General features: G+C 36.4%; 1 protein-coding gene across 3 annotated transcripts in view; it reads right to left on the reverse strand.

Annotated features, from left to right (window-relative positions):
• Positions 1-24,867, reverse strand: part of EMCN (endomucin) — a 122,264-nt gene that overhangs the window by 20,967 nt on the left and 76,430 nt on the right. For all 3 annotated transcript variants that reach the window (XM_033178376.1, XM_033178366.1, XM_033178361.1), the window contains 5 exons: positions 7,890-7,982; positions 7,594-7,653; positions 5,810-5,905; positions 1,623-1,647; positions 410-471 (listed from right to left, as the gene is read on the reverse strand). In XM_033178376.1, coding sequence (XP_033034267.1) covers positions 410-471; positions 1,623-1,647; positions 5,810-5,905; positions 7,594-7,653; positions 7,890-7,982 — 336 coding nt within the window. The remainder of the gene's footprint in view (positions 1-409; positions 472-1,622; positions 1,648-5,809; positions 5,906-7,593; positions 7,654-7,889; positions 7,983-24,867) is intronic.

Consider the following 24,867-nt stretch of genomic DNA (forward strand, 5'->3'; position numbering starts at 1 on the left):
ATATAAAACATGATTTACATTTTAACTGATGACAAGTTTTTTGCCCTCTTGACCATATGTGACTACATAACCAGTACCAAAATGAAACAAAACAACAGCCATAATTTAAAAACTGCTTAACACAATTTGTGATCTTTCTGCCATTCCTGCAGAATAGGAAATGCCTCCAGCCATCTACACATCCACACATATATAGAAAGCAACCTCTAAAGGCCACATAGTCCAATAATCTTATCAAAATGGTCAGATTTTTCTTTCCTTCATGGGAGAACTTTACATTTATTGACAGTAATTGGCTATTTCTAAAGAAGTTAGGCTTTTTGTTTATGTTTCACATGAACAAAATCCAAGGTTACAGTTAGATTCTAAAATAACTAATTTTTATCTAATCAACTGTCTGGAAACTTACCAGACTCGTGAGAAATTGTCTTAACAGTAAGAAGCTTCACACTCTCTTTATCAGACTGAGGTCTATTTGAAACAGAAAACATTAAATTAGCACCACAGTAATCAGCATTGTATGTTTGTGAAAGGACTGTGACACAAACAGAATAATGAAGATGCATATGCATATGTAATTTTCACATGTAAATGGTAGGATCTAAACAAAAAATGATATACACACACATATATCTTTCCATGGCAAGAACTTTGTCTTTTCATGTACAAATATACATACACTTTTTAGCAATTTTTACTTTTTCTGTAGTCAAGCCAGTAAATCCCTGCCACTCTCTTATAGTGGCGATTGTCAGATAAATTAAAAATTAGTATGAGTTGTGTGAAGCACTTGGCACAAGGTCCATATTACACATGTCTCCAATTCTGAATTATGGAGAGGATGACATATAAATGTTTACAAACCTTTTGGGCTTATGCTGAATTCTGGAGATATTCCTTTTCATGAAGTCCTGAGATACTGTAGTACGGTATCTGAACTGTCTATTTTAATCAAGAGTTCTCACCTATCCGAAAGAGTTTCAAACTCTAATTATTTCCTTTGGACATCTCGGGAGTCTCTAAGTCATATGAATAGTAATGTAGCATTATTTCTAAAGTTTACAACCTTATGAAATATAAAAACACGTGTATAAAGGTAGACCACAAACTCACGTCAACAAGGAAAACAAGGTTTGTTTTGACATGAAAAACAATTCATCATGTCTCTTTGCAGCACCTTGGTTGTTACGGTTGCTTGGATTGGTAAAATCTGCTTTATTTTAATCAAGTCAAAGTCGAATAGCCATCTACCTTAAAGGCACTGAGAACTGGCTCAAGGTAGAAGCACAATTTTCCCTGTGATAAACATTAAAAATTGTCACTGGGAAAACTATCTAAAAACTCTAGGGATTTTTCCTATGATATTTTGCCTCATAATTATATTCCTTCTTCTACTTTTTCCATTTCATCTTTTTATTTCCCATTTTACCATTCTAAGATTAAACATGATCTTATATTTGGAATTTCTCTGTTAAATGGAGAGAGTTCTGACAAATAGTCAAAGCCAATATGTAGTGCTTCTACACTTTAGAAAATAATCCACAAAAGTGTAAGTAGAGTTAACAATAATTTTCACATGTAAATGGTAGGATCTAAACAGAAGATGATATGGGCTTACTTACTGATCATTTCCATTTTCTGGTGTGCCTAGAAGAAGAGGGAGTTGTTATTAGAGTTGCAAAGAAGTTGGCTGCCAAAAATCTGACCCCCTGTAACCCGCTTACCTGCCGCCCACTCTTTTCTATACAGAGATGCTTCTAAGCCATTTTAAAATATTTTAATTTTCCCCTTGCCAAGCCATTTCCTCAGGTATGGTTAATATTTATCCTGGCATTCATGGGATAGTCCTAATTAGGTCAACTCCACTACATTTAGTTCTGGACTAATCTTGATCTTGTAGTTTCATATCACTATGTGAAATTACTGTTCATTATTGCATATCCCATGGACAACAGAAAATGTCTGTTTATTACAGTATCTCTGAAAAAATTCTATTAAAAGCATTGAAGATTTTATGCCAGAGAATTGAAGTTTTGACTTTCCTTTATATATTGTTCTTTTCTGGGACACAAATCACTGTTTGTGGTGAGCTACAATGTAGATACTATATCTAATTGTATCTTAAACCCACTGATTCAGCCTCTCAAAAGAGCCCTGCAAAATGTCACAGAGGCTACTAGCTGCAACTAATCTTTTGTACTCTTTGCCAGGCTGCTTCACAACTGTCTGGTAGAAAACACCTGGGGTTTAGAGTGGGAACTCAGAATGATTCATTCTGCACAAGGACATGGCCTCTCTGGAGTGAATGTTGGTGATCAAATCTTGCATTAATCTATGGCCAATCAGGCCAACTGTTTAATGTGATTGCATAAGGTTTCCCTTGTTGTGCTCCTTTGCTCTGATTTTATTCCATTGCTACTCAGCTTCTGTTTCTTAGATTTCCTTTCATATTTAATCTAAATGTTGTCATTGAATATGCCCTTTGAATGTAATTCTCCTGGCCTTGACTATCCTTGTTTTAAAAAGACCTTAACTTCCACTTATATTTTGGCTGCTTCTATTTCTGTCATCTTGGTTAAGATATCCAATCATAACTCTTAATCCCTAGGATTTAACCCATGGCACCATACGTTGCTGACCAATTAGACTTAACCTCATCTTTGCTCCATCACTAAGGATTTAACAGCATTTTTTTGATTCCTATGTGTCAAATACAATATCAACTGTGATGCTAATAGCCCTGTTTTAAAGTGAGTTGATTTTTTTAATTTATAATTTTTGTGGGTACATAGTAGGTGCAGATATTCATGGGGTATAAGAGAGATTTTGATATAGGCGTGCAATGCATAAGAATCACATCATGGCAGTGGTGCATTCATCCCCTCAAGTATCCTTTGCGTTACAAACAGTCCAATTATATTCATTGAGTTATTTCAAAGTATACCATTAAGTTTATTATTGACTATAGTTGCCCTGTTGTGCTGTCAAATACTACGTTTTATCCATACTTCATATATTTTTGTACCCATTAACCATCTCCACTTCCCCTGCACTACCCTTCCCAGCTTCTGGTAGCCATTCTTCTACTCTCTCACTCCATGAGTTCAATTGTTTTGATTTTTTAGCTTCCAGAAATAAAAACTTGGGAAGTTTGTTCTTCTGTGCCTGACTTATTTCACTTAACATAATTACTTCCAGTTCCATCCATGCTGTTGCAAATGACAGAATCTCATTCTTTTTCATGACTGAATGGACATTCCTGTGTATAAACACCACATTTTCATTATCCTTTCATCTGTTGATGGACACTTAGGTTGCTTCCAAATCTTGGCTATTGTGAACAGTGTTGCAACAAATGTGGGAATGCAGGTATTTCTTTGATCTACTGATTTCCTGTGTTAGTCATCTATACGAGGCAGTGGGATTGCCGGATCATATAGTAGCTATATTTTTAGTTTTTTTTTTGAGGCACCTCCAAGCTGTTCTCCATGGTGGTTGTACTAATTTACATTTCCACCCACAGTGTACGAGGTTTCCCTTTTCTCCGCATTCTCTCCAGCAAAATGTATTGACATTTTTATATGCCTGTTTTAATAATTTTTCCCTAGGAAACTATAGCAATATTCTCATTAGCAGATAGATGCAAGCCAACAGACTATTTTCTGCATTTATACCATTCTAGTTTGGTTAAAGCTCAGTCCACTGTCAACCTTGTCCAGGTAAGCTTAACTTTGTATTGAAATCTCTGATTCATGTTGTCTTCCACAGAGCAGAATGGGTTTACTAATTTCTCGAACTAGATAAAGTCTCTCCCACATATTTGAAGAGTGATTAACTGCAGGTATTTAATGGTGCTAATTTAATGATAACAGTGCTGTAAATTCTGTCTCAGAAACAAAGTTAACAATAACCAAAAAGATTTGGCTACTTGTACAATTGCCAAACTTGACTTTAAAATACTTATGTCTTCAGAATAGCTATCCATAGTGGTTGGAATTTTACACATCCACAGAAGCCTCTTTAATAGAAAATGTCAGTTTTTCAAATACTGTATTCTTAAATCTTCCTATGTAAACTAATTTTTAGTATAGCATTTTCTTTTTACAAATAAATATAGCACATTAATTTTTACCTATCCTATATACTCAACACTCACAGGCTTCAATTTGGATAGCCAATAGGATAATAGATAGGATTGGTAGGTAGTTTAGAAACTTAGGGAAATTAAACTGACTTATTAAAATGCTGTTTCCCTTCTGAAAACTGAGCAAGGAGACATGTTTCAGACTTTATTCACTGATTCCCAAAGGAAAAGGCATTGATTTGTTTTTACTTTTCACCAAGAACTAAAATGAACTCTGCTGTTTTGGTCTCCTAGTTTCTCCTGGTACTGTCACAATCATACTACAACTGTCCATGCAATTCACGGGCAGTAGGTGGCCTTAGGGATAACATTCATTAGTGTCCTGGGGGGCACATTGTCCATGACATAAACGAAGAATAATGCAGCTTATATTCCTTTTAAAAATAATTGCTTTTTACCTTTTAACAGTTTATGAGACTTAGGTAGAGTTTTTTAGTGACATATTTAGAATTAAAGTGGGGAAGGAGAATTCTATTTACTGTATATTTAAAAATGTAACTCAATAAGCATATAGGAAGTGCCTGCTATATATTAGGTACCACGCAATGTGAACAATATGTGATTTGTGACTTGGAGGGGTTGCCTGATTTTCAAGAGAGGTAGGCACATGGAGAAATAAGTAACTATTCTATGGTATGATAAGTGATATAATCCAAATATGTAGTATTACAATTAAAGGTAGAATTCATTCTGCTTGAATAAGTGGTATGTTATGAAAAAATACAGTAAATCTGTGTTTGAGTTGAGTCCTAATGGGTAAGTTGAAGATTCGATGCGTTATGAAAGGTAAGAGGTGGGCTGGATATTGCAGAAGGAATAGTATGGGTGAGGGCATGGTTATGTGATACTACATTATATGACCGGGGCTGGGCTGTGAAATGGAAAGATAGTTTGGAATTAACGTAACATGACAGCTGAGCCATGGGAGTTGAAGGGGTATTTAGATGAAGGTTGAGTAAAGAAGAGCCAAAGTTTCTGGAACAGAAAAAAAGACTGAGTAAAGACTAGAATAAATCAGAATTTAGTTAACAATAATTTATCAGTATTAGTTCACTAATTGTGACCAACATACCATCAGATCTTAATAAGCGAATAGGGGAAACTAGGTGTGGTGACTCCCTGTACTATCTTTGTAACTTTCCTGTAACTCTAAGTCTATTCTAAAACAGAAAGTTTATTTTTAAAAAGGATAAAAAATATAACATGGTCATGGAAGATACTTTCGTTGGGTGTGTCTCCAAGGAGAGCAATTAGTCACTGAACATTTTTTTGAGATTATGGGCCCCTGAGCTAAATTCTTAGCAATCCCTGTCTTTATTTTCTGTTACATAGAAATGGAGTTAATCTTTACCATAGACAAGGTGTCATTTTTATGCCCTCTTTACTACCATATTCCCCTGACCACCCACAAAATTTGGGCTATTTCATTAAAAAGAATTTCCCCACATTTGATAATATCTACTAATAGTATTTAATTCCCACCCTGCAATTCACTAGCATTCAGTGGGTGTCTGTGCCCTTCATCCTTTGTTTCTATGATCAGGAAATACGACATTTCATTTCTTTCTATAACTCTTCTCTCCCTTTAAGAATTTAAAATCAAGTTTAAACTGAGCATATATTCATTCTTCTTTCAGGAAAATAAGAACAAACACAGTTACCTACCCGGGTCTGCCTTCCAGCACATTCGGTACAAACCCACCAGAACAAATACTGAAAGTGTTATTACAATCAAAGCAATGACCACCGGCAAAATAACACCTAAAAAGAATTGGAGACGTTGTCAATTAGAGTGGCTACTGAATTTCACAGCGATAGTTTAGTAACTGAGCAAAAGCATGAGTATTTCCTTTCTTCTTTAAACATCATTCTATTAAAAACATTATATTTTAGGCAAAGATTTCTCAGATTCATGGAGTTTGCTCTAGTTGTCATTTTTGACATAACCACTTGATGTCAGTCTTGTAACCTTTCTGAAACAAAATTCCAACCTTAAGAGAGAGTGCCCCATCTTCCTGGAGACTGAAGAAGTGGGGAGATGGAAGACTGGAGAAGCAGAAGTTGTACGCTAGATTATAATTAAATCCACATTCAGTCATTACATTTTTTAGTACTTTATAATGAAGTTACTGGGAAAATATATATAACCCAATTGGGATTGCTCTAGTCCTAATGCTGGCTTTCTAAAACACTCACAAATTTCTTTCTATAATAATATCTAAAAACTAGAAAAGGCATAAAATATTGTAAGTAGATATCACAGTGAAGATGATTCTTAAAAATGAGCATGATTCAAGAAAGATATGTGTATGTGTGTCTGTTTGGGGGAGTGATGTTGCTGCAGTAACTTAGGGTGAGGTTTTCATATTTGTATTGCCTGCCTTCCTTCCTTGCTTCCTTCCTTCCTTCCTTCTTTCCTGATGGTTATTTCTAAGGTTAAAAGTACAGTGATAAAAGCAAGAGAGCTGTCATAGACACACAACTAAAGGAAATTAAGATGACTATTAGTTTAGCATATTTGCTTGCATACATACTCCTTATATATTTATCAGGGGTGAGAATTGTTCTCCAATTCATCTGTAGGATGGTTTACACTTCCATTGTCAGAGTTAAATATTTGTTTTAAGTAAGTTCTGCTGATTTCATAGTAGACCTTAGGTGAAATCATTATTGCCTCCCAAAGTGAAGATGTCGTGAATCAGCAGGTCAGTAATTTCTATGATGACTTATTTAATGGAATGGGTTTACCTAAACTTAATAGAGCCTTTTATAGTAACAGTTTTGAATATAGTCATTTAATTCTTAATTACTAAGGAAATTATTTAATATTCTGTGTTCGGTCTTAGCACACACATAAATGTTATATGACATATATAGGTTTTAGTTAAAATGGAACGTTTCTTAAAGGCTGTTTTTAATATTCTATGAAGGCAAACAATTTGTTTTTTGATAGAATTTATTTATTGTTTTAATTATTTACTTGACAAAAATGAAATATATTCAGGGTATACAACCTGATAATTTGGAAATAATTCACTTTTACAGGGACATCTACCTGTGCATTTTGTCTTATCTGAAACTAGTGCCATCGAGTCATCCTTGGCCCTTGATTGTAATTGCTAAACACTAAGCTAAGAAAAAAAAATTGCCAAAGTGTGCTTTTTTCCTTTTCTTTCTTTCTTTCTTTCTTTCTTTCTTTCTTTCTTTCTTTCTCTCTCTTTCTTTCCTTTCTTCCTTCCTTCTTTTTTTTTTTTTTTTTTTGTCATTAAGACCCGACTCACCTGTGGGAAATTTTCAGAGCAGGCAGCAGTTAGATAGTATTGTGATGGGATTGCAGGCTCAGTAAAGTTGACAAAAGGCTGCCTATAATCTGATTCCTCCCCTTTACTGGTCATATGCAAACATTCTGTATATCTACTGCCATTAATGAAGATATTGCTATTACTCACTGGAATAAGACCGGCTGGTTGCTGAAGTGCTTGCATTTTTTCCACCCTCAGTGCCTATTACTTTAAGAAAGAAAGAAAAAAAGTCACTTTTGGTTAATGTCTGCCAATCCTTGCAGTCCTCCCTCCACCCTCATTTAAAGAAGCAGCCATGATTTGTAGGTATGATGCTGCAAGTGCAAAAGATTCAGTCTCATTCTGAAGGAGCTCTGTTTTGTGAGTCAAGATTGGTAGTGTTTCCTTGGTGAAAAAGAAGGTCAGGTAGAGCAGATTTCCACTCAGACACACAGATATCATACCTTGAGACTGTGAGGTGTTTTCTGGAATTGTAACTGGTATTGAGGATACTGTACCAGTTTTAGAAGGTGATGAATCTGGTTGTAAAGTGCTACCTGTATGAAAATTACAAATGCAGAATCAGACTATGGTATTAAGTCTTCATACGGGATTTATTTGCAGATTCAAACGGTTTGCCTCTCTGAAGATCTGTGAAAACTATTTATTGTCGAATAGTAAGATAAATGCAATCATAACACTAAATCGTAAGTTCATCCATTCCTCCTGGAAAGATAATTAAATTTAGAATCAAAAAGCCTGAGTATCAGTTTTACATCTTCAAGAACTCGCCAAGAAAACTTCAGTAAGTTTTTTAGCGTAAGTTACAGCCTGTATAACCTACTGCATAAAATTCCTGTGGGACGTAAATCTATGCAAAAGCATTTTTCAAATTTCAGATATTATAACTTTGGGTGAGGGTGCTTTTTTTTTTCTATCGCACATAGTTAAAATGATCATAACTGTACAGGACTTCAGATTTTATAATATTTATCAGTGACTGAAGGGAAAAAATTGCAGTTGAGGCTTTGGTTAGAAGAATTGAGGAAAAATCAAAGAAGACTCCTTCATTTTCATCCCTGAAGTTCAGCAGCTGGTTTTATTATGTGCCTTTTCTAGAGTAACTGCTGCTTGGCTGTTTTTTTTCACTAATGTCCATGCTCTTTTTTTTTTTTCCAAGGGAAATATAAATAAAAAATGTATTGTTGTTACTTGTTTGTTTAGTTAACATTTGCCATCTTCAATCAGAAGGACTGAAGCAAAATTTATAAGTAAAAATCTACTATTCAAAATCCATAGCTGTCAATAAGTTTAAAGGACATATAAATAATTAAGTATTGTATAAGTTGAAAACATGTGTTCTTGTGAATTTGGAATACAGTACAATTTGTACTTAGAAAATTTTTTGAAAATTTTTTCTCTTTCTCTTGCAGTATGAAGTGCTTTATTTAAATCATGTCTGTTTGCCTTGTCTCTTCTCTGAATTGCAAGTTCCTAGAGTGTGAGGGCCATACTTGTCAACACACCCAACATGGAGCTCTGGCCACAGGGGGTGTGCAGTAAAATGTAGCTGACACTAAGAGGCACTTCTTATGATTATGGTTCCTTGGGCGTATTGAGGCCATGTATAATTGCACCAAAGAAATTGATATTTCTATGACTGCCTTGGCTCATTCCTTCTTCACCACCCACATTCCAGCACGCACTGCATGCTCATGCATTTTTGACATCTGTGGGTGAAGAATAATGTTCAGAGTCTGTACCGTTCTTGCCATGCAAGAGATCTGTGGGTGGAAGCTAGATATATGCCCAAAAGAACAAAGAAAAATGTCAGGCTAGTGCACTAAGCAGGCAGAAAAAGGAATATTAAATAAAAGAGTGGGAACTAGCTGAAACCTTGGTACTTTCAGCTGCCTTTTCCAGTGTCAAGTAGTTTAGTGAGGATGAATGCTCTTTCAGTTGTCTTGGTGGAGAAGAAGGTGACTGATTAAATAACCGATGATGTTAATCCTCTTGCGATTTCCCAAGGGTTAATTGTCCTACCTTATTACCAAATTCTTGTAGACAGGCTAAATGGCAGCCTCAGGACTAAGTGTAATCTGTGTGGGTCAGAACAAACTCCCAGCTTCCCTGCTTAAAACATGTTGATGGCCCAGTGCCAATGGTTATTGCTAATGACCCATGGATAGGCCAAAATGTGAACACTTCATAGTGGAAAGATTTGGTGGCTGCTTGAACAAAGACTTTAAATTTGTTTTGTTTTTCTTTAAACTGCAACCTTCAGTTAATAAATTATTTCTGAATCCAGCACACACACACAAACGCACACACAGACACACACACAGATACACACACACAACATTACTGGTCATGATCCAATAATGGGAATTAACCTACAGTTTGAGAAGCTCTGTTTTTTAGCATGATCATATTGCTAATTATGAAATTATGGTACTTGGTTGAATCCATAAAATGTGAGCCTAATGTTATTCTTTCTGTGACTCAGATGTGGAATCCATGACATGCTCAGAGCTGAGAATCGACACAGTTTTTGTTGAGACTGTATTATCCTATATTACTAACAAAATAGCACTGCCAGAGGACATACAGCAGAGCTATAGCAGAGTGGCTAAGAACATGATTCTGAAGACAGGATACCTAGGTACAAATCTGACTCTAGCACTTACCCCTGTGGAATCTTGGGCAAGTTGCTTAACTTCTATGTGCCTGAGTTTCCACATGTATACATGGAGATTATAATAGTTCTACATCATAGTATTGTGAAAATTATATGAGTAAAAATAAATTTAAACTGCTTAGAAGGGAATGTGATATTAATATGTATATATTATATATAATAATAATTTTCTATTATTATATTATGATTATTCCCCTAGAGAGTTGACCCTCCCAACCAAGGTCAGTTTGTCTAATTTTCTCAAAAATTCTAAGAGTGAAATATATGAACTTCAGCCACTTCTGTGTTTTCAGATGCTTCTTTGCTCTAGTCAAGACATAAAGGAACTGGAGAAACTGGAGTAGATTATGGTACTCTTAGATGACATAGGTTTGTTCTTGGACCCTGACATTTGGTGATTTTTACGATTATTGAATTTGTGGCTATGATATTTCAGGATTTAAGTCCAGCTTGGAAACTTCAGGTCAGAACTTGGAGCAAACTGATGAGACAGAGACCCTCAGAGTCAAGTCTGTTGTAATAATGTATATCCAAATTTACCCCATCAGCATCTGACAGTGGTACATATTTGGACCTCACTGTAGACCAATTACTTGATAAATCATTGAGAGTTTTAAAGACAGAAGAACTATCAATGTCCCAAGGCACCTCTGATTGCCATAATAATGGCACAGAATGGAGTCACAGAACTCCAACTATAGAAAGTGTAAGTGACCAAAATTACCCACGTGTCCTCTGAAACCCATCTCTCTGTTTGTGCTGGTGCCGTGTCTCTCTAAGGCTGCTCCCAGCCAATGAGTGGACCTGCCAGGAATATTAGGCTGGCTTGTCCTGGGATGAATGTGGACTGGAGGATTCCCTGATGGTCTCCCTGAACCTCCCCTAGAATGCATGGGAGCCTAGATGCTTCTGCTCAGCATCTGTGTTCTCTCTCCCTATCACCAGGTCAGATGTGCATTTCAGTCTGGTAGCTCTTCCAGACTTTCCTTGTCCCCTCCCAGGCATTTTTTTTCTCTCTTAGGTATTTTCCCCTAATAAAATCCTTGTACTTTTAACTGAATCTTGAACTCTGCTTCTCTGAACATTCAGATTAAAGCAGTCTCCCTGGCAAGTATTTAAAAGGCCACTTCCTATTGGGAGCAGAAATGAAGCCTCCGGGAATTTTAAACTGGACTTGGAAGACTTGGGCACTGGTTCATAAGGGAAATATCTGTTTGTCTAAACGTTTTTTTTTTTTGAGACAGAGTCTCACTCTGTTGCCTGGGCTGGAGTGCAGTGGCAAGATCTCGGCTCACTGCAAGCTCCGCCTTCCGAGTTCACGCCATTCTCCTGCCTCAGCCTCCCGAGTAGCTGGCACTACAGGCACCCGATACCACTCCTGGCTAATTTTTTGTATTTTTAGTAGAGACGGAGTTTCACCATATTAGGCAGGATAGTCTCAATCTCCTGACCTCGTGATCCACCCACCTCAGCTTCCCAAAGTGCTTGGATTACAGGCGTGAGTCACCGCGCCCGGCCCTGTCTAAACCTTTTATTTTCCCTTTTTATTTAGGGGAAGCCTAACTCTTCCTATGGAGAATCACCCCTTCCCCACTTCATGTGGTAATATGAGATGCCCCTTTTTAATCCAACCTCAGAGTCACTATATGACTAAAGTTCTCTCCTAAGAATTTGCCTATGTAGTGATTTTGAGTTATTCTCAGAGTGAAGCTCTAACGGGACTATCTATGGGTGTACAAAATCCCTGAAATTACTACGATGCCATCCTTCTTTTTTCTGTGAGTTTCCCTCTCAAATTTTTTTGGTTAAAAGAAATCTTGGGCAGGGCATGGTGGCTCACGCCTGTAATTCCAGCACTTTGGAAATGGTCTCTAATTGTAATTTGATAGACTATTCATGTCCCATTTTAAAAATAACTTTTCAGCCTTTGACACAAATCTTTCTCTTCTGCTTATCACATGTTCTTTATGTGGCTACCAACAGAATAGAGCAGACTCTATTGATTTTTTTTCTTTCTGGTCTCCTTGGTTGGTTCCTCCTTCTCTTTCTTTTTTTAAAATCTTTTAAATTTTTCTTCTTATATTGAGACAGGATCTTGGTCTGTCTTCCAGACTGAATTGCAGTGCTTCCCTGCAGCCTTCATTTACTGGGCTCAAGTAATCCTCCTGCTTCAGCCTCCTGAGTAGATAGGGCCACAGGTATGCACCGCCACACCCAGCTAATTTTCTTTTTTCTTTTTTCTTTTTTTTTTATTGTAGAGATGAACCTTGCTGTGTTTCTCAGGCTGGTCTCGAACTCCTGGCCTCAAGTGATCTTCCCACCTCAGCCTCTCAAAGAGCTGAGATTATAGGCATGAACCACCACATCTGTCCCCTCTTTTTCTTTCTAAATTATAATCTTGGAGTGCCCCCTAGAGTTTAGTCCTTGGTCCTCATCTCTAATGACTCTCATTTATTTGAAGATTTCATTCAATTTCCAGGTTTAAATGCATCAATGTCACTGATTCCCCAACTTATACTTCCATCCCAGACCTTTTCCTAAGCTCCGGATTTGTAAATTCAGATACTTAACTTAGCAAGTAATACACATTTTAAACTCAACATGTTCACACTTTAACTTCCACTCTATCTGAAGCCTTCCCCTCCTAGTTTGGAGCAGACATTCCTTCCAATTGCTCAGGCCAGCGACCTATTTTTGGCTCATCTCTTTCTATTCTATTCCACACGCAATCATCAGGAATATTTATTGGCTTCACCTCCGAAATAAACCCAGATTTTGAGATTTTTTGCCATCTACTCTGTGATCACGCTGGTCAAAGCCACCATCTTCTCTCTCCTGTATCCTTTCTTCAGCTGACAGTGTCTCTTCAGCTCTCTGAGTTATAAAACATGAGTCTGCTAATGTAACACTGCTGCTCAAAGCCCTCAGCGGTTCACCATTCCACTTAGAGAAAAAGCCAAAGTCCGCGCAATAGCCCAGAAAACCCTAGGTAATCTGCCTGGCAAATCCCCTGCCTCAACTCTGCCCACTTGCTTAATGCTGTCCCTTAAACATGCCAGGCCTCTCCTCACGTTCTAGCTCTGCCTGGATGTTCTTCCTCCACATATTGGGTGACTCACTTCCTTCTTGTGTTTACTCAACTCTTTTCAGGAAGACTTACCTTGGCCACTTTTTTCAATCTTGCAAACCCTTCCCTACCTCTCCAGTGCTTGTGATCCCTTCCTCCTCTATTGCTGCACATTTTCTCTTTCTCAGATCACTTATATCTTTTAACTTACTATGTAATTTAGTTAATTATTATTTTATTGGGTATAGTTTACTTTCCCTGCGAGAATATAAGAACCTCTAGGGCAAGGATCTTTATTTTGCTCACTGATATTTCCCAAGTGTTATAACAGTGTCTGGAGGTAGGGTCCATCACTATTCACTGAATGGATAAACAAACTTCTTGGCAGCAGAATTGACTACTATGAAAGATGAAGTGAATTTATGATATTACCTTTTAATCTTAATATTGGGATTGGCACATATTTAAAATCAAGATATTATTATTGTTCTCATTCATTATACAACAAGAACAAAAATAGAGACCTACTTTAGGACCACCACTAAATGTTGAAGAAAATACAACAGAGTATGAGAGGTAGCTGTTGCATTTAAGGAGCTCACATTTTAGTAGGGGAGGTGAGAAGCATATCCCAAAATTGACAGATGTTAAACATGCAATAAAGAACAAGTAAAACATCATGGCAAAGACCAAGGATCGAAATAGGAGAGACTATGTTATTGTTTATTAAATTTTACTTATAACTCTTTAAAAAAGGACTTGAGGAGCTTAAGCAATTTTACAGACCATAAGATGAATGAAATTGAAATAAGAAATTAGAACAAATGCAAATGAAAGAAGTAAACAGGCCCTTTCTAAGAGTTAATACCGGGTATTGACATAATTGTTGCTGTTGGCCACAAGAATGGACTCTGAGCACCCTGACACTCAGGGAAATGAGAACATGTGGTCTACTCTGGGCTTTTATTATTGGAGAGGAAAATAATCTGTTATATAAGTGATACCTGAGTGGTATAGACAATAAGTGCTATGACTATTGTTGGTGCAATTCTGTGTTTTGGAAAGGGAGCTCGTTGATGTAATCCTGGAGTCTCCTCTAACTAGGATTTTAGATTCTTTTCAATCCATGGCTAGTATATATTTTCACACACAATGGCACCCCCATCCACTTAATAGGTAAAATATCACAGGAGGAATTTTCTGCCTTCAAATGATGAAAATTAATTTCCGCTCTCATCTGACCTTACCTTTCTGACCTGGTTATACTCTTATAGCAATGCAAAAAAAAGTTTTACCTTAAATTTCCTTTGCTTTGCTTTGGGCCGTCAATGTTAGTAACCTGAGGTAATAACATCTTCTAACCCGGAAATAATGGAATAACTGAATGGAGATTGATTTACTTTAGGTAATTCTGTAGAAATATTTGTTGTAGCCGGGCGCGGTGGCTCAAGCCTGTAATCCCAGCACTTTGGGAGGCCGAGACGGGCGGATCACGAGGTCAGGAGATCGAGACCATCCTGGGTAACACGGTGAAACCCCGTCTCTACTAAAAAAATACAAAAACTAGCCGGGCGAGGTGGCGGGCGCCTGTAGTCCCAGCTACTCGGGAGGCTGAGGCAGGGGAATGGCGTAAACCCGGGAGGCGGAGCTTGCAGTGAGCTGAGATCCGGCCACTGCACTCCAGTCTGGGCGACAGAGCGAGACTCCGCCTCAAAAAAAAAAAAAAAAAAAAAAAAAGAAATATTTGTTGTAGAAAAAGGATATATTTTTCTTTTTGATTTAAATAGTAGTTTTTACAAAATTATATATGATGAGAGTGACTGAGGCACTGTGCTAATTACTTCCATATGTGCTAATTTATTTTATTCTTAAGTAAACATTCTTAATCCTGTGTTTTAAAGATGAGAGATACTGTGGCTCAGAGAGATAAGGTAATATATTCAACAGTAAGTGCAAAGCTAAGCCATAAGCCAAATATGACTCAAAACCCTTTCTGTTTTCTTTCTAATATGCCATGTAATCCATTTAAAAATGTTTTTCTTAGTTACTTATGGCATCATTATCAATGGAATCAATAAATTCTGTTCTTAACATTCTGAAAGTTTTGAGATATTCTTATCCCCTCCTGCATCATGAATATAGACATGAAAATATTAAGAAGGATTTTATTTTCAAACCCTTAAAAGAGACTAAGTGTCTTGCAAATATTAGCACACTTAATTATTGTATTATTAATATTTGCATTTTACAAAGTAGAAACTGATGCCTAGAGAGATTCATTTGCCCAGAGCCACACAGCAAGTAGGTGGCAGAGGCAGGATTTGAATGCAAGCTCTAGAGTCTGTGATATCAACCCCAAAATCATGCTGCCTAAGCTGCTGCATTTCAGTAGGGATGAGTTATAAAGATAAGACTCTTATTTTTGCTACATAAAATATAATCTATTTTCAGTTGAGGCCTCAATCACAAAGGCATTTTTCTTATCAAAACAAGCTAAACACTTTCCTTCAGTAGGTCAAACCAGACCATGCAGATAGACAGAAGGGGACAGGGAGAATTATTCCTAATATAGTAAATAAAGCATGTCATAGACTTTATTAGAGAACCATACCCTTTTAGCAACAGCAGGAAATGTATTGGTTCCTAAAGTGATTGCTGGGTAGCTCACCAGTGAAGACTGTGAGTTTTTATGACTTTTCAGTGCAGACTAGGGTGATGCAAGAATAGTGCAGAGCACTACTTTGAGATTCAGCAGATCTCTGAACTAGATAAGAAACCACTTTGCCATACCTGGAATCTATACAATTTCCTAAGGGGAAGTTTGTACCAGACACTACCACATACACATTGATATATTTCTCATTCGATAATTGAATCGTTTTATTCTCAATTAATTTTCTAAACACCTTAAAATCCTAAGTTAAAAAAAAAACTCTAGATATTACTCTGCTAGAGTTATATTTCTAGCTTGACTGGATCCTAACTAAACGACAATAGCAGGATTCTGTCATTCAAAGTTAGAAAACTCAGATAAACTACCCCTGCATAGAATGATTCAAGTTTCACTTTATGTAAGTTCCTAGAGGTCCGCAGCCAATGCCCAAAACTAAGAGTGTCAACCACAGTGAATATACTCAGACAGGATGGGGCATCCTCTTTTCCAAAGGCCCGTGGTCAGGTTTGGTGGCACTTCTCATACCTGTTCTGACTTTGTTTTTCTATCAACTGTAATGACCACAATGCAACTGAGACTCTGAAACACAGTTAAGGAAAGTAAAACAGATATGTATGATGAGATCTTAAGTTATGCTAGTTGCTGTGGGAATATTGTGATGATTAATTTTGTGTGTCATACTGAATGGGCCACAGGGTGCCCAGATGTTTGGTCAAGTATTGTCCTGAGTATGTCTGTTAGGGTGCTTTTGGATAAGGCTAACATTTGAATCAGTAGACTGAGCAAAGCAGATAGCCCTCCCTGACTGGTTGCCTCTCGTCCAACCAGTTGAAACCCTGGGTAGAACAAAGAGGGAACCTTTTCTGCCTAACTCTCTTGAACTGGGACATTGGTCTTTCCCTGACTTAGGACACAAACTGAAACATTGGTTCTTCTTGGAGCTTGAGGCTGCCAACTTTTAGACTGGAACTTATGCCATCAGCTACCCTGGTTCTCAGGCCTTTGGACTCAGGCTGGAATTACTCCATCAGCTGGCCTGAGTCTTTAGACCTCTCAGCCTCTATTATTACATGAGTCAATTCTTACAATACATCTTTCTCTCTCTCTCATTCTCATTTGCTCTCTCTCTCTCCCCACATCCCTCTGTCTATTTCCCTGTCTCTCTCTGTCTCTCGCTCTCACTGTCTGTGCACAACCTTTTGGTTCTGTTTATCTGGAGGATCCTAATACAGTTGTTTTCCCCAAAAAATTAAGGGTTAATGGCTTATTCCTTTCTCAATTCGGTAAGGCACAATGGTCCATTTTGCTCAGGGCTGAGGTCTCTTATCAATGAAATCAAATGGTTCATTTTCAAGGACAAGTTATTAGCTCTGCCTATCTGTGTGAAAATGATAAGGCTAAAGAAAAGTGAATTCCATCATTGCTTAAAATTGTTGTAATGGCTATGCAATGTTTGCATTTATCTTTAGGGAATAAACAGCCCTTCATCACTTTTCAGTGGGTCTTTTAATCTCCTCATTAGGTCTGAACTTGGAGCAAGAAAAATGAGTAGGTAGAATAACCTGGCTGCCAACAGGTCAATACTTTCATGAACCCTTTCTCATCATTTAAAACTGGCTTTTTTTTCCCCACCCAATGGTTACCTCAACCACAGCCAAAGGAGAAAACCAAAAAACAAAAAACAAAAATTACTCTATCCTCTGATCTTATGTAAGATTATCTGAAATTCACCCATAACATATTACTTTATGCCTGCATGACTGCTAGAATTATTATAGTTATGTATAATATTGACTTATGTCCTTAGTAACTGCCAATGGCAGGCTCCATGTATCATTCCTTTTTTAGCTAGTGTACACATGATAGGAACAGGATGGATATTTATTAAGTGCCTTGGTTAATGGTAGTTGATTAAATATATCATTCTGTATAGTTAGCACAGGTTCATACCAAATTTGGGGCCTTACCGGTTATGTTACACTGGGCAGTTGCAGTTTGATTTTCCCCAATACTTTGAATATTGAGCATAATATTCTCATGTTAAGCATCATTAAACACAGCTTTCTATCACATACTACTGTTGTGCTATTGAATGAAATGAGTGGAGATATCTTTAGACCTTGATTGATCAATTGATCATTTCCACATAACTATAATTATCTTTCTTTGATCTCTCATTTTAAAAATTAAATACATTTTTTAAAATAAATTTTATTGTATATATTTAAGGTATACAACATGATATTATGAGATACATTTAGATAGTAAAAGTTACTAGAGTGAGGTAAATGAACACATCAATCATCTTACATAATTATACATTTTAGTTGTTTTTGTGGCAAGAGCATTGAAATCCACTCATTTAGCATGAATTTCAAATACAGCACAATTGTGTTAACAATGTTCTTATGTTGTACAATAGACTCCTAGACTTTATCCCACATAACTGCTACTTTGTATCCTCTAATCTACATCTCCCCATTTCCTCTCTGTCCCTGGTAACTACTGCTTTGTTCTCTATCTCTGTATATTTGAATTTTTTCTTTTAGATTTCACATGTAAGTGAGATCATGCAATATTATTTCTGTGTCTAGCTTATCTAGCATAATGTCCTCCATGTTCATCCATGTTCTGACAAAAGGCAAGTCTCATTATTTTTTTAGGACTAAATAATATTTCACTGAATATGGAATATTATTCTTTATCTATTCACCCATTAGCAGACACTTAGATTGTTTCTACATCTTGGCTGTCATGAAAATGGGAGTTCACATAATCTTATATGGTAGTAATTTCATATCCTCTGGGTATATGCCAGGAAAAGGGATTGATGGATCACTTGGGTAGTTCTATTTTTAATTTCTTTAAAAATCTCCATACCATTTTCTTTTTTTTTTCCCTTTTTTTTTTTTTTTTGACAGAGTCTCACTCTGTCATCCAGGCTGGAGTGCAGTGGTGTCATCTCGGCCCACTGCAACCCCTACCTTCCAGGTTCAAGTGATTCTCCTGCCTCAACCTCCTGAGTAGCTGGGATTATAGTTATATGCCACCACACCTAGCTAATTTTTGTATTTTTAGTAGAGATGGAGTTTCACCATGTTGGCCAGGCTGGTCTCAAACTCCTGACCTCAGGTGATCCTTGTGCCCCAGCCTCCAAAGTGCTGGGATTACAGGCATGAGCCACGGCACCCAGACAAAATCTCCATACTATTTTCTTTAATGGCTGCACCAGTATGCGTTTCCATCAACAGTATACACAAGTTCCCCTGGCTGATAAAAGGTGGAAAGATCTTGAATCAACAACCTAAATCATAACTAAAAGAACTAGAGAACCAAAAGGAAACAAACCCCAAAGCTGTCAGAAGACAAGAAATAACCAAGGTCAGAGTGGAGCTGAAGGAGATAGAGACACGAAAAAATCTTCAATAAATCAATGAATCCAGGAGCTGGCTTTTTGAAAAAATTAATAAAATAGATGGACTACTATCTAGACTAATGAAGAAGAAAGGAAAGAAGAATCAAATAGACAAAATCAGAAATGATAAGGGGGATATCACCACTCACCCCACAGAAATACCAACAACCATCAGAGAATACTATAAACACCTCTGTGCACATAAGGTAGAAGAAATGGGTAAATTCCTGAACACATACACCCTCCAAAGACTGAACCAGGGAAAAACTGAATCCCTGAATAGACCAAAAATGAGTTTGGAAATTGAGATAGTAATAAATAGCCTACCAAACAACAAAAAACAAACAAACAAACAAAAAAACCCTGGTACCAGATGGATTTACAGTTGAATTCTACCAGAGGTACAAAGAAGAGCTGGCACCATTTCTACCGAAACTATTTTAAATAATTGAAAAGGAGGAACTCCTCTGTAACTCATTTTATGAGGCCAGCATCATCCTGATACCAAAACCTGGCAAAGACACAACAAAAAAGTAAAACCTCAGGTCGATATATCTGATATACATCAATGCAAAAATCCTCAGTAAAATACTGGCAAACTGAATCCAGCAGCACATCAAAAAACTTATCCACCATGATCAAGTTGGCTTCATCACCAGGATGCAAAGTTGGTTCAACATAAGCAAATCAATAAATGTAATTCATCATGTAAACAGAACTAAAGCCAAAAGTCACATGATTTTCTCAATAGATGCAGAAGAGGCCTTCAATAAAATTCAAAATCGCTTTATGTTAAAAGCTCTAAATAAACTGGGTGTTGAAGGAACATACCTCTAAATAATAAGAGTCATATATGACAAACCACAGGCAATATCATATTGAATGGGCAAAACCTGGAAGCATTCTTGAAAACCAGCACAAGACAAGAATCCCCTCTTTTACTACTCCTATTCAACATAGTATTGGAAGTTCTGGTTAGGGCAATTAGGCAAGAGAAAGAAATAAAGGATATTCAAATAGAAAGAGAGGAAGTCATATTATCTTTGTTTGCAGATGACATGATCCTGTACCTAGAAAACTCAATTGTCTCAGCCCAAAAGCTTCTTAAGCGGATAAGCAACTTCAGCAAAGTCTTGGGATACAAAATCAATGTGCAAAAATCGCTAGCATTCCTATACACCAACAGCAGGCAAGCAGAGAGTCAAATCATGAATAAACTCACTTTCACAACTGCTACAAAGAGAATAAAATACCCAGGAATACAACTAACAAGGGAAGCAAAGAACCTCTTTGAGGAGAACCACAAACCACTGCTCAAGGAAATCAGAGAAGACACAAAGAAAGGGAAAAACATTCCATGCTCATGGATAGGAAGAATCAATATTGTGAAAATGGCCATACTGCCCCAAATAACTTACAGATTCAGTGCTATTCCCATTAAGCTGCTATTGACATTCTTCATAGAATTAGGAAAAAAATTGTTTTAAAATCCATATGGAACCACAAAGAACCCAAATATGCAAGGCAATCCTCAGCAAAAAGAACAAAGCTGGAGGCATCACCTTACCTGACTTCAAACTGTATTACAAGGCTACAGTAACCAAAACAGTATGGTGCTAGTACAAAAACAGGCACATAGACCAATGGAACAGAATAGAGAACTCAGAAATAAGACCACACACCTAAAACCATCTGATCTTCAATAATCCTGACAAAAACATGCAATGGGGAAAGGATTTTCTATTTAATAAATGATGTTGGGAGAGCTGACTAGCCATATGCAGATAATTGAAACTGGACCCCTTCCTTACACCTTATACAAAAATTAACCCAAGATGGATTAAAGACATAAATGTAAAACTGAAAACTGTAAAAACCCTAGAAGAAAATCTAGGCAATAGCATTCAGGACATAGGCACAAGCAAAGATTTCATGATGAAAATGTCAAAAGCAATTGGGACAAAAGCAAAAATTGATGAGTGGGGTCTAATTAAACTAAAGACCTGCTGCACAGCAAAAGGAACTATCATCAGAGTGAACAGACAACGTACAGAATAGGAAAAAAAATTTGCCATCTATCCATATGACAAAGGTATAATATCTAGACCCTTCAAGGAACTTAAACAAATAAACAAGAAAAAAAAAAACCCATTAAGAAGTAGGAAAATGACATGAACAAATGCTTCTCAAAAGAAGACATTCATGCAGCCAACAAACATATGAAAAAAAGCTCATCATTGATAACTGGAGAAATGCAAATCAAAACCACAATGAGGTACCATCTCATGCCAGTCAGAATTGCGATTGTTAAAAAGTTAAGAAACAACAAATGCTGGTGAGATTGCAGAAAAAAAGGAATGCTTTTGCACTCTTGGTAGGTGTGTAAATTAGTTCAACCATTGTGGAAGACAGTGTAGCAATTCCTCAAAGACCTAGAAGCAGAAATACCATTTGGCCCAGCAATCCAATTACCGGACATAAACTCAAAGGAATATAAATCATTCTATCATAAAGTTACATGCATGCATATGTTCATTGCAGCACTGTTCACAATAGCAAAGATATGGAATCAACCCAAATGTCCACCAATGATAGACTGGATAAAGAAAATCTGGTATATATACACCATGGAATACTGGGTATCCATAAAAAGTAATGAGATCATGTCCTTTGCAGGGATATGGATGGAGCTGGAAGCCATTATCCTCAGCAAATGCATACAGAAACAGAAAACCAAACACTGTATGTTCTCACTTATAAGTAGGAGCTGAGCCATAAGAACACATGGACACATAGGGCAGGGGACAACACACACTGGGGCCTATCAGTGGTGGGAGAAGTGTGCAGGGGAAGAGAGAGCATTAGGAGTAGTGAATGGATGCTGGGCTTAATACCTAGGTGATGGGATGATCTATGCAGCAAACCACCACGGCACATGTTTATCTATGTAACAAACCTGAACATCTGCACATCCTGCACATATACTCTGGAACTTAAAATGAAAGTTGGGGGAAAAAATGAATTCCCTTGTCTTCACACCCTTGCCAACATTTGTTGTCTTTTGACTTTTTGATAATATCTATCCTAATGGGTGTGAGGTAGTATCACATAGTGGTTTTGATTTATATTTCCGTGATGATTAATGATGTGGAGCATCATGTGCCAACATAATCATGTGCCAACATGCACATGTTGGTAGTTTTCATGTCTTCTTTCACCAAATGTCTATTCAGGGTCTTTTGTCCATTTTTTAATCTTGCTATTTTTCTTTCTACATTTGCATCTTAACCCCTTATCAGGTATATGGTTTACAATTTTTTTTTCACAATTCGTACTGTGCTGTTCTATTTTGCTGATTACTTCCTTTGCTGTGCAGAAGCTTTTTAGTTTGATGTAGTCCCATTTATTTATTTATTTTTGATTTTGTGGCCTGAAATTTTGGTCTGATTTAAAAAAAAAAAAAACCTTGCTGAGGCCAATGCCCAGCAGATTTTCCCCTATGTTGTCTTCTAGGAGTTTTATAGTTTCTGCTTTTACCTTTCAGTTGATTTTTGTGCATAGTTTAAGATAGAGTCCAACTTCATTCTTTTGCATGCAGAAATCCAGTTTTTGCAGCACCATTTAGTGAAAAGACTATTATATCCCCATTGTGTGCAGTTGGTGTCTTTGTAAAGAATTTGTGGACAATAAACTTTTGGATTTATTTCCAGGATCTTTATTCTGTTTCACTGGTCTATGTGTCTGTTTTTATGCCAGCACCATATTGTTTTGTTTATTATAGATTTATAATATAATTTTAACTCAGGAAGTGTGACGCCTCCAACTTTGTTTTTTTCTTTTCAGAATTGTTTTGGTTATTTGGAGTCATTCATGTTTTCATACGTATTTTTGGAATTTTTTTTCATTTCTGTGAAGAATGACCTTGAGATTTTAACAAGGATTGTGTTGAATCTATGTATTGCTCTTTGACATTTTAACAATATCAATTCTTCTGATTCATAACTACAGGGTATCTTTCCATTTATTTCTGTCTCCTTCAATTTCTTTTATCAATGTTTTCTCTTTTTCAGTATACAGATGTTTCACTTGCTTGGTTAAATTTATTCCTGAGGACAGACGGTCCTCAACTTACAAGTTTTAACTTTACCATGGGGTTTAAGACATAACCCTATTGTAAGCTGAGGAGCATCTAGACTTGTGATGGTTTGACTCAACAATTTTTCAACTTTAATATGAGTTTATCAGGGTATCGAGTGAATTTTTTACATACAACATTTTCAACGTATGATGGCTTTATCAGAATGTAACCCCATGGTAAGTCAGAAAGCATCAGTAATTTTTTATGGTACCATAAATGAAATTTTTTTTCAGTTAGATTGTTATTTGTATATGAAATGCTACTGACTTGTGTATGTTAATTTTGCATTTTGCAACTTTATTGAATTCATTTATTAGTTCTAACAGTTTTTTTTCTGTGGAATCATTACATATAAGATTGTTTCATCTGCAAATGGAGTTCTTTTTTCTTTTTGATTTCAATGCCTTTTATTTCTTTTTCTTGTATGATTGCTCTTGCTAGTACTTCTGGTACTCTGTTGAACAGAAGTGACAAGAGTAGGCATCCTTATCTAGTACTGTGTCTGAGTGGAAAAGCTTTTAACTTTTCCCCATTGATTATAATTGTAGCTGTGGGTTTTTCATAAATGATTTTATTATATTGAGAAACATTCCTTTTATGCCTAAACTATTGAGAGTTTTTGTTTTTTTAAATCAAGAATTGGTGTTGGACTTTGTCAAATGCTGTTTCTTTGTCAAGATCATTGTGTGGTTTTTATCTTTCATTCTGTTAATGTGATATATTACAATGATTGATTTGTGTATGTGAAACTAGCCTTGCATGTCAGAAATAAACCCCACTTGGTCACAATATATAATTCTTTTGGTATGCTGTTGGGTTTAGTTTGTTATGTTGTTGGATTTAATTTAATCCTCAATATTTTACTAAGGATTTTTGCATCTGCATTCGTCAGAGAGATTGGTCTGCATTTTTCTTTTCTTGTAATATCTTTGTCTGACTTAGGTATCAAGGTGATGTGTTCCTTATAAAATGTGTTTGGAACAATTCATTCTATTTCTATTTTTTAAAAAGTGTTTAAGAAGTATCGTTATTCATTCTCTGAAGGTTTGCTAGAGTTCAGTTTTTATAAACCTATCTGTTTCTGGACTTTTCTTTGTTGGAAGGTATTTTTATTGCTTCTTTGATCTCTTTAGTTGTTATTGGTCTGTTATTCAGGCTTTCTATTTCTTCTTGAATTGATCCTGGTAGGTTTTTGGGATATTTTTTGTTTTGTTTTATTGTGTTTTTTAAGCAATTTACCTGTTTACTCTAGATTATCCAGTCATTGACATATATTTTTTCATAGTACTCTCTTATGATCCTTTTAATTTCTGAGGTGTTTCATTTTTTCACTTTAATTTTTGATTTTATTTATTAGTTTTCCCTATTTTTTCATTTAGACCAGCTAAAGGTTTATTCTTTTTTTATTTTTTCAAAGCACCAACTCAATTTTATTGATTCTTCCTATGAT

The sequence above is a fragment of the Trachypithecus francoisi genome, unplaced genomic scaffold (assembly GCF_009764315.1).
Source record: "Trachypithecus francoisi isolate TF-2019V2 unplaced genomic scaffold, Tfra_2.0 Contig01566, whole genome shotgun sequence".
Taxonomy (NCBI): Eukaryota; Metazoa; Chordata; class Mammalia; order Primates; family Cercopithecidae; genus Trachypithecus; species Trachypithecus francoisi.